Consider the following 14,904-nt stretch of genomic DNA (forward strand, 5'->3'; position numbering starts at 1 on the left):
GATAAATTTAGTTGAAAGGTGTATTTTATTATTCTGGTAACTGTAGGTTTGAGATGTTTCCAATGAAAAATTTTAGAGGAAAAAGGCAAGGCAAGGTAAAAAAAAAAAAAGATTTACAAGAAAATTTAGGATAGAGGTTATCTCTGAAGGAGATGGAGGAGTCATTGGGAGGGGGAGGGAGAGGAGTGCTAGGGTGGCTGACAGTGCTCCATTCCATGACCTGCAAACTTGCATAGATATTCGCTTCATGATAAATCAATTCCTCCACTTCTGTTTTTGTATTGTTCAAAATGTGGGTTATATGGATAACTTTAAGTTTCAAAAATAGCACTGAAGCATATTCAAAGAAATCTAAATGCTCATCAGTAGAGGGTTGATGAAATAACTTTGGGCACAGTACATCCAGACCAGGAAATTCTTGACCACCAGCACTGAAAAATAATGTCAGACCTCATGTATTTATATGCAACCATCTCCAAGACATAATTTTAATAAAACACATGCACACACACAATGTTAGATAACGTATACACATGTGTTCTGTTTGAATGCTTATGCATGCATACCTAGGATATCTGGAAGGATACACAAGAAATTGACAACAGTCTCTAGTGAAAAGAAGCTGGAACGGAGGAGCTGGAAGGAAGGGGAGAATCATTTTCTTTTTTACTCTGTGCCCACATTATCTTAAAGTTTTATTTTTTGATAAACTAATTTCCTAACTTATTTTTTAAGATGCTTCTATCCTTCCTGATGCTCAGTCATTGTATCATTTTGTCCTCTCCTTATCCATGAAAGATGAAGGCATTTGGTCTTATTTTACAGAGTCGGGAGAACTGAGGCTCTAGGTGGGAAGTTCTCAGGGCTAATCAGAGTAGGACCAGAGCGCCTTCTTCTGATTATGTACAAGTTGGATGAGAGCTTTTGATTAGGATGAAACAAATGTTTGCCTCTACCCAGAACCAAGGGAATGTTCCACTGTGACCAAGGACCACCAGGATTTCTGTTCCCAGAAAGGAGTATTTATGATATGTATCAGGGCTGCTGTTGGTTTCAAGTAACAGAAAACCTGACTCCAAATGGCTTCAACAATAAGGATATTTATTATGTTGCTCACACAAGTTCCGGAGGTCGGCAGCATAATAGTTAAGGTATTAATTCAGCTGCCATAACAGAGACACAAAAAAAACAACAGTTGCTTCAATGAGCTAGAAATTGAAATCTCTCTCTTCACAGCGTGGATGTAAGTATTCCAGCCCTAGTATGGGGACACAGTCACTTTCCACATAGTTCACCACCACAAATGCTGTGGCAGGTTGCAAAAATGGCCCCAGTTCTGCACACTTTCCTGTATCTATGCTCCTTTGCAATGTCACTTTGCAGATTTTCCCTTTGAGAGGTGGAATCTATTTCCCCACCCCTTGAAAATAGTCACGTTGTGCAAAGTGTCAAGTGTAGGTCTTATGCTTCCCCTGTTGCTCTTGGAACCCTCCCCAGCCACCATGTGAAAAAGCCCCAGTCAGCCTGCAGGACGATGAGAACTACATGGCTTGATCAATCCCATCATCCTAGCTGAAGGTTAGCTGAGGTCAACAACCTAGCTGAGGTCAACAACCCCTCCCAGAAACAGAGTCACTTAGCTGACCCATAACTGACCACAAATGCCTGAGGAAGCCCAGCCAAAACAGAAAACTGCTCAGCTGAGCCCAGCCCAAGTTGATGACCCAAAGAAATCATAAAACGTTATTATTTTAAGCCTCTAAGTTTGGAGACGTTTGTTACACTGCAAAGCTAACTGATACATCTGCATTCTAGACAATGGAAAGGGGGAAATGAAGGAATGGAGAGCAGGCATCTTCCATTAAGGGCACTTCAAGGAAATTACACTGATTACTTTCACTCACATACTACTGGCCAGAAAGTAGTCACATGGCCATATCTAGTTGCAAGGGACACTGGGAAATGTAGTCTTTTTTCCTTGGCTAACCACGTAAATAGTTTAAAACAAATAGGAGTCTTACTATAAAGGAAGGATAGGATGGATACTGGGGGAAAACTAGATGTTTATAATGAAAAGATTTAGATAAGAGATTGCCGGGAAGACTTCCTGAAAGAAGAGGCAGGATTTGACAGAGTCTTGGAAGTCAGCCTAGGGAAGGGGCTGCAAACTAAGCAGGAGGATTTCCAGCTTGTACGTGAAGGTTTCCGTCATACCCTGGGGGCTTCACCTCGGGGACAGGCTGACTGAAAAACCCCTCCTCACCAAATGCTCTGGCCAAGGCAAAAGGCAAAGACTGGAAAAACTTCTCTTGACAATCTCTGCCAATGAAGAGGAAAGGGTTGAGGCAGTTGTTGAAACAGCCCAGGGAAAATGTAGCCCAGAGGATGAGCAGCGTCTTAGGGTCAGGTTCGTTCTGCGGTTGCTACAATTGGACTAAGAGCTCCATGTTAAACAGGAACCAGGAAATGAAAAAGGCGCTCACCAACACCACCAGCAACTTCTTTGGCTGGCTGGCACGGACCCAGCCCTCCTGCTGGAGCTTGGCGCAGATGAGGTGGGCACAGGTACTGATGATCACCGAGGGCACCAAGAAACCCAGCAGGAAGTGAATGATGGTCACAGTCATTTTCCTCTTCAAAACCACTCACTTCCTATCCTGGGAGCTGGATTCTCCTTCCCCTTATTCTCTATGTCAATATTGAAGCAGCAGTAGACACATCCTTTCTGTTCTTCAGTGGTCTGGAAAATCAAGTATGGAGAGCAAGTGACAGCAGCCAGCCAGCCAGCGTGCTTGCTGCACAGTGCAGTGGTTTCAGGACCAGACGGGGTAGAGGAAAGAGAGGCAATGGTCCAGAGAGATGAGGACCAAGAGGCAGATGCTGGTAAAGAAGCTGAGGGCCAAGAAGACCATGTAAAGCTTGCAGGCCACATTGTTGAGGAGCCACTGGCCAATTACTACACTCTATATGGTGATAAGCAGGGACAGTAAGACAGTGAAGTCAGCAAGGGCCAGGTTGAAGAACCAGATGGTAGTAAAAGTTCGCGGCATTCGGAGAGCAGTCATCCAGAGCGCCAGCCCATTCGCCACTACTCCAACCACAAAGGACACAGACATGGTAACTGTGGTCAGCTGGTGGAGGCACTCCATCTCCTGAGGATGGCATTTGGGAGCAGAGGTAGAATTCATCTTTCTAGAAGAGGAAGGACCACATATCAGAGCTACAAGTTACCTTTCACTGCTATTCAGAGCCCATGGCCCCCTCTGAGATCCCTTCATTCATTTTTCCATTCAATATATTTTTATCGAATGCTTATTATGTCACTCTGATACTGCTCTAGGTACTGGAACTGAGTAATGTAACAAAACAGCCCCTCATAGGACTTACACCCTAATGGGGGATGTCAGATGGGAACACAGTGCATATAATAAATAAATCCATGATGTACAACTTTAGAAGATTACAAGTGCTGTGGGAGAAAAGTAATACAAAATAAAAAAGAGTGACCTTTGACTTTTGATTATGTCAGAGTAGCTTTGTGAGACAGTCTGGCAGATTAAAAAAGTTATAAAATCTATACGAAACTTTAAAAATCATCCACTGTTTGAAGACGTTGGAGAGTGATCAAAATCAAGGATAAACTGGAGGAGAGTCTACCCTTGATAGAGTAACTGCATGAGGTCACAGTTGTGAGTTTGCATCTTTTGGGTGTGAGCATTTTGCAATTGCTGCATCCTCATTGGCTTCAGGTGTGAGAGGAGAGCGTTATGAGCTGATACATCAGCCAGAAAAATAGTGAGAAGGGAGGGAATTGTGGAAGGAAGGGAGCCCCAGGGAAGGGGCTCCAAAATCTGCATATGAAATCTGTCCAGATCCTTGACTGACTAAATTATTTATATTCAGGGGAGATCCCAGGATGCCTGGTGAAAAAGCAACAGCTGGAATTTGAAAGAACTAAGCAAAGATTTCAGTTGTTGCCCACCACAGAGATTAGAGTTTGGAGTTTGAGTCCAGCCAACTTAATTGCCTGCTGGGACAAGAATCACTCTTCGGAGGAACAAAACACAATGCAAAGTCTCTACGATATATCATGCATAATGCCAGTATCCAATTAAACACCACTACAGGGACCACCTGGTGGTCCAGTGGTTAAAAATCCACCCTCCAATGCAGGGGATGCAGATTCGATTCCTGGTTGGGGAACTAAGATCATACATCCTGCAGGACAACTAAGCCTGCGTCCTGCAACTACTGAGCCCACGCGCTCTGAAGCCTGTGCACCACAACTAGAGAGAAGCCACAATGAAGACCCAAAGCAGCCAAATAAATAAATATTAAAAACCACTACACGTGTGAAGTAACAGGAAAGCATGAGCCATATTCAATAAAGAAAGGAGTCAATAGAAAACAAATCTGACAGAGTTCCTTGGTGGCCTAGTGGTTAGAGTTCCAGGCTTTCACTGCCATAACCTGGGTTCAATCTCTGGTCAGGGAACTGAGATCCCACAAGCCATGCAGCATGGCAAAAAAGAAAGAAAGGAGGGAAGGAAGGAAGGAAGGAAGGAAGGAAGGAAGGAAGGAAGGAAGGAAGGAAGGAAGGAAGGAAGGAAGAAAGAAAGAAAGAAAAGAAAGAAAAGAAAGAAAAAGAAGGAAAGAAAGAAAACAAATCTGAGATAACATGGATATTGCAATATGCAAAGACATTAAAGCACCTAATACAAATATTCAAAGACTTAAAGGAAAAGATATGCATAATTAATAACCAGTTGGGGAAACAGTAGGAAAGAGAAACTGGTAAAAAAAAAAGAGTCAAATGGAAATTCTAGAGCTGAAAACTATAACAATTGAAATGAAAATTTTACTGGCTGGACTTCACAAAAGATTGGAAATGACAGGACTTGCCTGGTGGTCCAGTGGTTAAGACTCTGTGCTCTCAATGCAAGGGGTTCAATCCTGGTCTGGGAACTAAGATCCAGCATGCCACATGGTGTGGCCAAAAAAAAAAAAAAATTGAAATGACATCAGTGAACTAGAAGATAGATTGATAGAAATTATCCAACCTGAAGAACAGAGAGAAAAAATATTAAAGAAAAGTAAATAGAACCTCAGACACCTGTAAAATAATATCAGTCAGTCTGCCCTACAAATAAGTGGAGTTTCAGAAGGAGAACAAAAGAGAATGGGACAGAAACATATTTGCAGAAATGATGGCTGACAATTTACTAAATTTGCTGGAAGACATTAACTTACAGATCCAAGAATTTCAATAAACTCCAAGCAAAATAAATAAAAGAAAATCACTCCCAGGCACACCATAATCAAACTGTTGAAATCCAAAAACAGACAACCTTGAAAGCAGCCAGAGAAATATGACACATTACATGCAGAAGAACAATGCTGTGACATTTGAGCAAAGATTTGAAGGAGGTGAGGGAGAAAGCCATATGAATATCTGGAGGAAGAGTATTGCAGATAGCAGTAATAGCTGTGCAAAGACCCTAAGGTAGGCCCATGCCTACTATGTCCAAGGAACAGTGAGAAGGTCAGTGAGCAATGGGGAGAGGGGTTGGAGGTGAGATGAGACAGGGGGTGGGGTCCATTCATGCAGCATCTTGTGGGCCACAGTGAGGACTCCCCCAGATTTTACTCTGAATGAGGTAAGAGCCACAAGAGACTCTTGACAAGAGGAGGGACAGGTTCTCACTTAGATTTTAACAATCACAGCAGCTTCTGGGTTGAAACTAGGCTGAAGGGGGCTGGGATGGAAGCAGGAGGCCAGTTGAGGAGGCTTCTGCAAAAATCCAGGTGAACAATGATGGTGACTGGGATCATGGTAATAGATATCAGAGGAGGTAGTAAGAAACAGAACCTGGATGCATCTTGAAGGCAGAGCTGACCAGATTTGCTAACGGGCTGGATGTGCAGAGTGAGAGGAATAGCAGAGTAAGGGGTGACCACAGATGGTTGAACAGCTGGAAGTTGGAGGTCCATCAACTGATGGGGAAGACAGTGGCGTGGAGGACAGATTTGGGGTAAGACCAAGAGTTGAGTGTTGGACACGTTAGTTTGAGTTTGCCTGTTAGACATCTAAATAGGCAGTTAGATATTGGCAGTGAGATTACTGGAGAGATTTTCCAGCTAGAGACATGTGGACATCATTAGAATTTAAATGTTATTTACAGCCTTGAGCCTGAGTGTGAGCACCAAGGGTTAGTGTAAAGAGAGAAGAGACATCTAGTGTTGGAGAAAGCATGTGAGCTTAGACATGGGACAGTCACAGGTTGAAATTCTAGTTGAGATGCTGCCTGTGTGATCTTGGGCAAAGAAATTTCCTTCTCTGAGCCTCAGTTTGCTCACCTGAGTTAGGGGTATAGAATCCTTGAACACCTCTCTCTCTTCCCCCACCTCCAATTCATCACAAAGCCTAGTTGATTTTGCCTCCAAAAAGCCTCTTGTGCTTGTGCACTTCTTCCCGTCTCCCCAGCCCCTCCGTCCAAGCGCCCAGCATCTCCCACCTACTACTCATCTTCCTGCTCCTATACTTTCACTCCCACAAGACGTTTGTCACACTGAAGCCAGAATGATCCTTCAAAAGTCCAACTGAAAAACTGTTGTGGGTCCTCATCGCTCTTGGGATAAAGACCAGTGTCTTTGACACAGCTTCTGAGGCATGCATGGTGGGGCCCCTGCCACCCCCTCCAGAATTCTCTCTCACTCACTACATTGCAGCTTCCCTGCTCTTGTTTCCCTTACTGAAACTCACCGTGTTCCCTTCCACCTCCGAGCCTTTGTACATACTGTTCCTTCTGTCTGGAACATCCTTCCTTTCCCTCTACTTTTTAAAAGTTTACTCTTTCTTTAGCTCTCAGCAAAAATTTCCCTCCCTCCCCCAAAGCCTTCCCTGACCACCTTGACTGAAGCAGACTCTCTTGCAGAAGCTTCTCATCTATTAAGAGAGCGATCAGTAGCAATTAGACCCGAGCTTGTTGGATTATCTGATTCTCATCTGTCTCCTCCACTAGACTCTGAGCTCCATAGAGGTGAGTCACTCACAAGCCCCTAGCACATAGCAAGCACTCAGTAAAGAATTGACAAATGATTGGCTAATATGCATTGAGCCCATAGTGTATGTCACACACTGTAAGCACTGGGGGTGCAGCCGTGATGAAAATAATCAACTATCTCTTCCTTGGTGGAGCAGACGTGAGAGGCATGAGAAAGTTCTTCACCCGGAGGAAGTGTTCCAGAACCTTAACCTCTTTTGCCACATCCTCCTCTTCATACACCCCTGCTGCATGTCAACTGTCCTTGCTCTCAAACCCCCATCCTCTGAGCTCCCTGAGGCCCTTCCCTCCAAATCCCAGTCCCGTGTCACCGTTTGCTGTGTCCGAGGGCAGGGGTCAGGCTGAGAGAGCTCTGTCTGTCTCCTCTGTCTGTCCTGGGAAGTCACCAGCTTTGAGCCCATGTTAGAGTCAGGGGGCGTATGGCCAGAATATGGCCAATGAGTTTGGAGCAGATAAGGTCCAGGAAGGAGTCTTGAGCAAGAGCCATGGTGGCCCCAGAGATCAATATCAGAGCCCATGAAGGGTTATTAGGTGTGGGTTCTGATAGACCCTGGGGGCTGGGAGCTTGGGGGGGGCTAAGGAAGAGAGGGGCTCCAGAGATATCATTTTGCTGTACTGTTCCAATTCCCCTCATCTGTCCTTTCTAGTATCCCAGCCCCCTGCCCCACCTCAGGAAGAGAACTCAGCCTACTCCTCCCTACGTTAGGGAGCTCCAACTGTCCTTTTCTTAGGAACTGATGGTGGATGTAATAGTGAGTAAGGCTTTTCCTTTTAATAAGCCAACCTAAAAAATATGTGTCCTCGCCACTAATTCTCCCAATGCATGTATGTATGTGTGTGGGGTTGGTGGCCCATAGAAACCCAAGCTCTAAGGTGTGAGTAGTTCCCCAGATGCCCAGGGTCAGTAGGGGTTGTAGCAAAGCCCAGCCCAACCTTCAGAACTGCACATAGAACCATGACAGAAGACATGGTTGTTGTTTTAAGCCTCTAAGTTTTGGGGTGGTTTGTTTGGCGGCAATAGCTGACTGATACACAGGGGAAACAGCCTCTTTGGTTCAGCCTTCACTGACTATGTGTCAAACACCTGCTGTGTGCCAGACACCGGGCTGCATGTTCGGGAGAACAGGGTAAACACACATAAACTCGGTCCCTGCCTCCAGGAAACACTGAGTACTGAGAGAGACAGACATGAAACGAATACACTGACAACAAATGTGTTTATTTACAAATGGGGCTAAGTGTTCTGAAGAAACACTTGCTGAGTATTGCAATAAAGGAAATGGTGTCATGGCTGGAGGTTTGCTGAGGAAGTGACACTCAGGATGAGATCTGAAGTCTGACAAGTGTTTTCAATAGGCAAAGAGGGAGGGAGCAATGTTCCAGAGAGTGGAAATGGCATCTGCAAAGGCCCTGGTGACCATACCCACTTTTCTATCGCTGTCAGAGATGACACAGCTTTCTCTCCTTCTTACCTTGCTGAGATTTCTTTTACCAGCAGTTTGGGACAGCTGAAATTTCCTAAACCAAGCACCAAAATTGCCTCATTTGAAAGTAAGAGAAAACAGCAGACCTATAAGGCTCAAAACACCAATATGGGAAAGAAATATATGAAAGGGATTCCCAGCAAATAGAATACGAAGCATGAGATGTTTTCATCTACGCAGAAGTCAAGAAGCCAGCTTTGGGAAGGTCCAATAGTCTAAAAAATCAATTGCGTTGAGGTTAAATTTACATCTAATAAAATTTCCCATTCTCAGCATACATCCATTTGGTTTCTTCTAAATGTATACATCCATGTACCAGCACTATAATTAAGGTCCAGAGCAATTTTATTCCCCAAAGTTCTCTCTGGCCCCAAGTGGCCACTAATCTGTTTTCTGATATCATAGATTAGTTTCCCTTTTTCTAGGTTTCATGTAAATGAAATCAGATACTATGTACTCCTTTTAGGGTTTCCAGATTTAGCAAATGAAAATACAGGATGTCTAGTTACATTTGAATTTCAGGTAAACAAAAATAATTTATTTAACGATTTCATGGGGGACTTCCCTGGTGGTCCAGTGGCTAAGACTCTGTGCTCCCAATGCAGGGAGCCCGGGTTCAATCCCTGGTCAGGGATCTAGATCCCTTATGCTGCAACTAAGACCTGGCACAGCCAAATAAATAAATATTAAAAAAAAAAAAGACTTCATGGGACATACTTATGCTTAAAAAAGGTTGTTTATTTGAAATTCAAATTTAGCTGGACATCTTGTATTTTATCTGGCAATGCTTATATCTTTAGTTTTATTGATCTTTTCTATTGTTTTCTTTGTTTCTATTTCATTTATTTCTGCTCTGATCTTTATGATTTCTTTCCTTCTGCTAACTTTGGGTTTTGTTTGTTCTTCTTTCTCTAGTTCCTTTAGGTGTAAGTTTAGATTGTTTATTTGAGATTTTTCTTGTTTCTTGAGGTAGGCTTGTATAGCTATAAACTTCCCTCTTAGAACTGCTTTTGCTGCATCCCATAGGTTTTGGATCGTCGTGTTTTCATTAACATTTGTCTCTAGGTATTTTTTGATTTCCTCTTTGATTTCTTCAGTGATCTCTTGGTTATTTAGTAACGTATTGTTTAGCCTCCATGTGTTTGTGTTTTTTACGTTTTTTCCCCTGTAATTCATTTCTAATCTCATAGTGTTATGGTCAGAAAAGATGCTTGATATGATTTAAATTTACTGAGGCTTGATTTGTGACCCAAGATGTGATCTATCCTGGAGAATGTTCCGTGCGCACTTGAGAAGAAAGTGTAACATGCTGGTTTTGGATGGAATGTCCTATAAATATTAGTTAAATCTATCTGGTCTATTGTGTCATTTAAAGCTTCTGTTTCCTTATTTATTTTCATTTTGGATGATCTGTCCCTTGGTGTAAGTGAGGTGTTAAAGTCCCCCACTATTATTGTGTTACTGTCCATTTCCTCTTTTAGAGCTGTTAGCAGTTGCCTTATGTATTGAGGTGCTCCTATGTTGGGTGTATATATATTTATAATTGTTATATCTTCTTCTTGGATTGATCCCTTGATCATTATGTAGTGTCCTTCCTTGTCTCTTGTAACATTCTTTATTTTAAAGTCTATTTAATCTGATATGAGTAATCCTACTCCAGCTTTCTTTTGATTTCCATTTGCATGGAGTATCTTTTTCCATCCCCTCACTTTCAGTCTGTATGTGTCCCTAGGTCTGAAGTGGGTCTCTTGTAGACAGCATATATATGGGTCTTGTTTTTGTATCCATTCAGCAAGCCTGTGTCTTTTGGTTGGAGCATTTAATCCATTCCCGTTTAAGGTAATTATCGATATGTGTGTTCCTATGACCATTTTCTTAATTGTTTTGGGTTTGTTTTTGTAGGTCCTTTTCTTCTCTTGTGTTTCCCACTTAAAGAAGTTCCTTTAGCATTTGTTGTAGAGCTGGTTTGGTGGTGCTGAATTCTCTTAGCATTTGCTTGTCTGTAAAGCTTTTGATTTCTCCATCGAATCTGAATGAGATCCTTGCCAGGTAGAGTAATCTTGGTTGTAGGTTCTTCCCTTTCATCACTTTGAGTATATCATGCCACTCCCTTCTGGCTTGTAGAGTTTCTGCTGAGAAATCAACTGTTAACCTTATGGGAGTTCCCTTGTATGTTATTTGTCATTTTTCCCTTGCTGCTTTCAATAATTTTTCTTTGTCTTTAATTTTTGCCAGTTTGATTGCTATGTGTCTCAGCATGTTTCTCCTTGGGTTTATCCTGTTTGGGACTCTCTGTGCTTCCTGGACTTGGGTGGCTATTTCCTTTCCCATGTTAGGGAAGTTTTCAACTATAATCTCTTCAAATATTTTCTCTGGTCCTTTCTCTCTCTCTTCTCCTTCTGGGACCCCTATAATGCGAATGTTGTTGTGTTTAATGTTGTCCCAGAGGTCTCCTAGGCTGTCTTCATTTCTTTTCATTCTTTTTTCTTTATTCTATTCCACAGAAGTGAATTCCACCATTCTGTCTTCCAGGTCACTTATCTGTTCTTCTGCCTCAGTAATTCTGCTATTGATTCCTTCTAGTGTATTTTTCATTTCAGTTATTATATTGTTCATCTCTGTTTGTTCTTTAATTCTTCTAGGTCTTTGTTAAACATTTCTTACATCTTCTCGATCTTTGCCTCCATTCTTTTTCCAAGGTCCTGGATCATCTTCACTATCATTATTCTGAATTCTTTTTCTGGAAGGTTGCCTATCTCCACTTCATTTCGTTGTTTTTCTGGGGTTTTATCTTGTTCCTTCATCTGGTACAAAGCCCTCTTCCTTTTCATCTTGTCTATATTTCTGTGAATGTGGTTTTGTTCCACAGGCTGCAGGACTGTAGTTCTTGCTTCTGCTGTCTGCCCTCTCAATGCTTATATCTTTATGGCTGGTTTCTCTCACTCAGTACAATCACTCAGTACAATGTTTTCGAGATTCATCCATGTTGTGTGTAGCAGGAGGTGCTTCATTTTTCAATTCTGAGTAGCACTTCACTGTATGGACATACCACAGTATAGTTACCCATTCTCCTGTTAGTGGATGTTTGAATTGTTTTCAGTTTGGGGCTTTCAATGGGCTGAATGTTTGTGTCCCCAAAAAATTCTTCTGTTGAAATCCTAACATCCAATATGATGGTATTAGGAAGTGAGAAGGTCATGAAGATGGCGCCCTCATGAATGGGATTAGTGCCATTATAATAGAGAATCCAGAGAGCCCCCTGGGCCCTTTCACCATGTGAGGACACAGGGAGAAGATGGCAGTCCATGAACCAAGAGGAGGTTCTCACCAGACACTGAATCTGCCGGCTCCTTGATCTTAGACTCCCCAGACTCAGGAATTGTGAAAAATAAAATTCTATGGTTTATAAGCCCCCAGTCCATGGTATTGTGTTATAGCAAACCAAACAGACTAAGCTCTGAATTCAGCTCTGAATATCCAAGCTCAATATTTAACATCTTTCTTTCCCCAAAGACGATGCTGGTGCCCTTGGACTTGTGGTCACAACAGACACATGTCATGGAGGACCTGAGGAATTGCAAAGACAGTTTGTGGGAGGTGCATATATGACTGTGCTCCTAATCAGCCTGTCACTCACTTCTGGCAGGCAGAGCCCTCAGTCCTGTGTCCCCTCTCCCCTCTCTCTGTGCTTCCCAGGGCTGTCATGACAATGAAATTAATACATACATGCAAAGTGCTAGAACAGTGTCTGGCACACAGTAGGTGCTCAAAACTTGTCAGCTGTCATGATTAACATGAGTGTTTATTCTGCAGAATGTTTCACCTGCTGCATTTCACAGACTCTAAGACATACCATTTTTATAGGCGCCCCAAAGAAAGAAAAGACGCAGCCTACAAAATACAAACACAATGCTTCTTACCATTCAGAATATTACTTTATTTTATTTTATTTTATTTTTATTCTATTTATTTATTTATTTTGGCTGCATTGGGTCTTTGTTGCTGCACGCAAGCGGGGGCTACTCTTCATTGCGGTGCACAGGTTTCTCACTGGGGTGGCTTCTTTTTGTTGTGGAGCATGGGCTCTAGGCGCCCAAGCTTCAGTAGTTGTGGTGCTCAGTCTCAGTAGTTGTGGCTCATGGGCTCTAGAGCACAGGCTCAGTAGTTGTGGTGCACGGGCTTAGTTGCACTGCAGCATGTGGGATCTTCCCAGACCAGGGATCCACCCTGTGTTCCCTGAGTTGGCAGGCAGATTCTTAACCACTGCACCACCAGGGAAGTCCTGGACTGTCACTTTATATTTGTTGAAAGATCTCTTCTAGATGAATTTTGTTCGTGCATGTAAAGGAAAATGTAAGAGAAATGAAGTGTCTGTAAAATTTCTTCCTGATTGACTGCTTTTTTTATTGTTTAAAAAGTTTCAGACACATATAAAAGTAGTCAAAATAGTGTAATGACCCTCGCATGTGCCCGTCACTCAACCTCAGCCATCTTGTTCCATCTGTATTCCTGTCCATTCTCCTTAAACCAGATTATTTGGAAGCAAATTCCAGATACATCATTTTATTGCAAAAATTTCAACTTATGTCTCTCAAAGAAAGAGCTCCTTTAAAAATGTATAATAACATTGTCACACCTAAAAAATAAGAATAACTCCTTAACACATACAAAATAAGTTGTCAGTGTTCACATTTCCAATTGTCTCCTAAATATTATGACATTTTTTGAGAGGACTCAACTCTTCTGGATCACTCAGAATCATTAATATCCATATATTATATAAAACACCATCCAGGCTTCCCTGGTGGCGCAGTGGTTGAGAGTCCGCCTGCCGATGAGGGGACGCGGGTTCGTGCCCCGGTCCGGGAGGATCCCACATGCCGCGGAGCGGCTGGGCCCGTGAGCCATGGCCGCTGAGCCTGCGCGTCCAGAGCCTGTGCTCCACAACGGGAGAGGCCACAACAGTGAGAGGCCCGCGTACCGAAAAAAAATAAATAAAACACCATCCTCTGTGCCACCTAGATCAGCGGTGGGCAAACTTTTTCCTGTAAAGTGGCAGAGAGTAAATATTTTTGGCTTTGTGGGCCACTTGAATTTTGTCAAAAGTACTCAACCCTGCATTGTGGGAAGCATTTCCACAGATAACAGGTGAATGGCTGGGCGTGGCTGTGTGCTAGTAAAACTTTATTAGTGGACACTGAATTTTCAGTTTCATATGATTTTCATGTGTCATGAACATTATTCCTTTGATTTTGTGCGATCATATGAAAATGTAAAAACCATGCTTAGCACATGAGCTGTACAAAAACAGGCAGTGGGCCACGGTTTGCCAACCTCAACCCCGGTCTAGATTTGGTGAGGCAGTGTTTCTTTAAAGGTGACAGGCGAAAACTAAAAACCACTGCTACTGGGTTCTTGAGGCAGCTTTGCAATTACACACAGTGGCCTGCTACTGATTTCTATTTCCAGGGCATTTCCAAGCACGACTTATTCACCCCTGATCCCCCCCACCCCATGCACACCCAGTTGGTTCCCAGGGGCTCAGAGTGCCCTGCAGTGATCTGCAGGATTTTCTTCGAGGCTTCAGACACTCCTGCAGGAGTCCGTGCCTTGCCAGAAGCAATCAAACAGTGCCAGTCATTGGAAGATGCCTCCCTGTTTCGGATCAAGATGTGAGACAGTGTGATTCTTAGAATAGATCAAATGCGATATACCTTTTTGATGTTCTCCTTTATCAAAGCCAGTGCCTTTTTCCAAAGAGAACACCAACACCGCGGGCAGCTGGTAAGATGATAATTGTTCTCACCAGGCTACTCGCTGCCTGAATTTGGGGACTGCTTCTTGTAACGGTGAAATCCTAAATAATATATTCAAGTAGGTGGCTTTGTTTTGCATAACTGATTTCTAGAAGCAAGTATTTCTCCCGCTGCTGTAGATTCTTCAGCCTTTTAAAAATCATAGTATCCCATGCAGTGACTGTGACATTCTCACCCAATTCCATCTCAGCACAAATTTAAGTTATTCTCCCCATCCCCACCCTGACACCACGACCACCACCGTGTGTTCTTTGTTTTTGTTTTTGTTTTCCTTGGCCGTGCTGCAGGGCTTATAGGATCTTAGTTCCCCGGCCAGGGGTCGAACCCAGGCCCTCAGCAGTGAAAGCACGGAGTCCTAACCACTGGACCGCCAGGGAATTCCTGAACAAACATTTTTTTCCCACCACGTGTTTTGCTGTTATAAATAGTGCTGCAAATAACATCTTTGGGGATAAATCTTTTTTCCATGTTTAGGATGATTTCTTTGGATTCCCAGAAGTGGTCCCCAAAGAAGAAAAGATCTTGGCTTTTTTTTTCCAG

At 42.9% G+C, this 14,904-nt stretch overlaps 1 protein-coding gene across 1 annotated transcript; it reads right to left on the minus strand.

Moving 5' to 3' along the window:
• Nucleotides 1-2,168: 2,168 nt before the first annotated feature.
• GPR32 (G protein-coupled receptor 32) lies at nt 2,169-4,096 on the minus strand (the record flags this gene model as incomplete). Its single annotated transcript, XM_082676773.1, is given in 7 exon segments — nt 2,169-2,423; nt 2,427-2,641; nt 2,644-2,780; nt 2,782-2,813; nt 2,817-2,963; nt 2,967-3,192; nt 4,083-4,096. Coding segments are annotated over 7 exon segments (1,026 nt in total).
• Between the last annotated feature and the right edge of the window lie 10,808 nt (nt 4,097-14,904).

The sequence above is a fragment of the Grampus griseus genome (genome assembly GCF_964374135.1).
Source record: "Grampus griseus genome assembly, chromosome: 19".
NCBI lineage: Eukaryota > Metazoa > Chordata > Mammalia > Artiodactyla > Delphinidae > Grampus > Grampus griseus.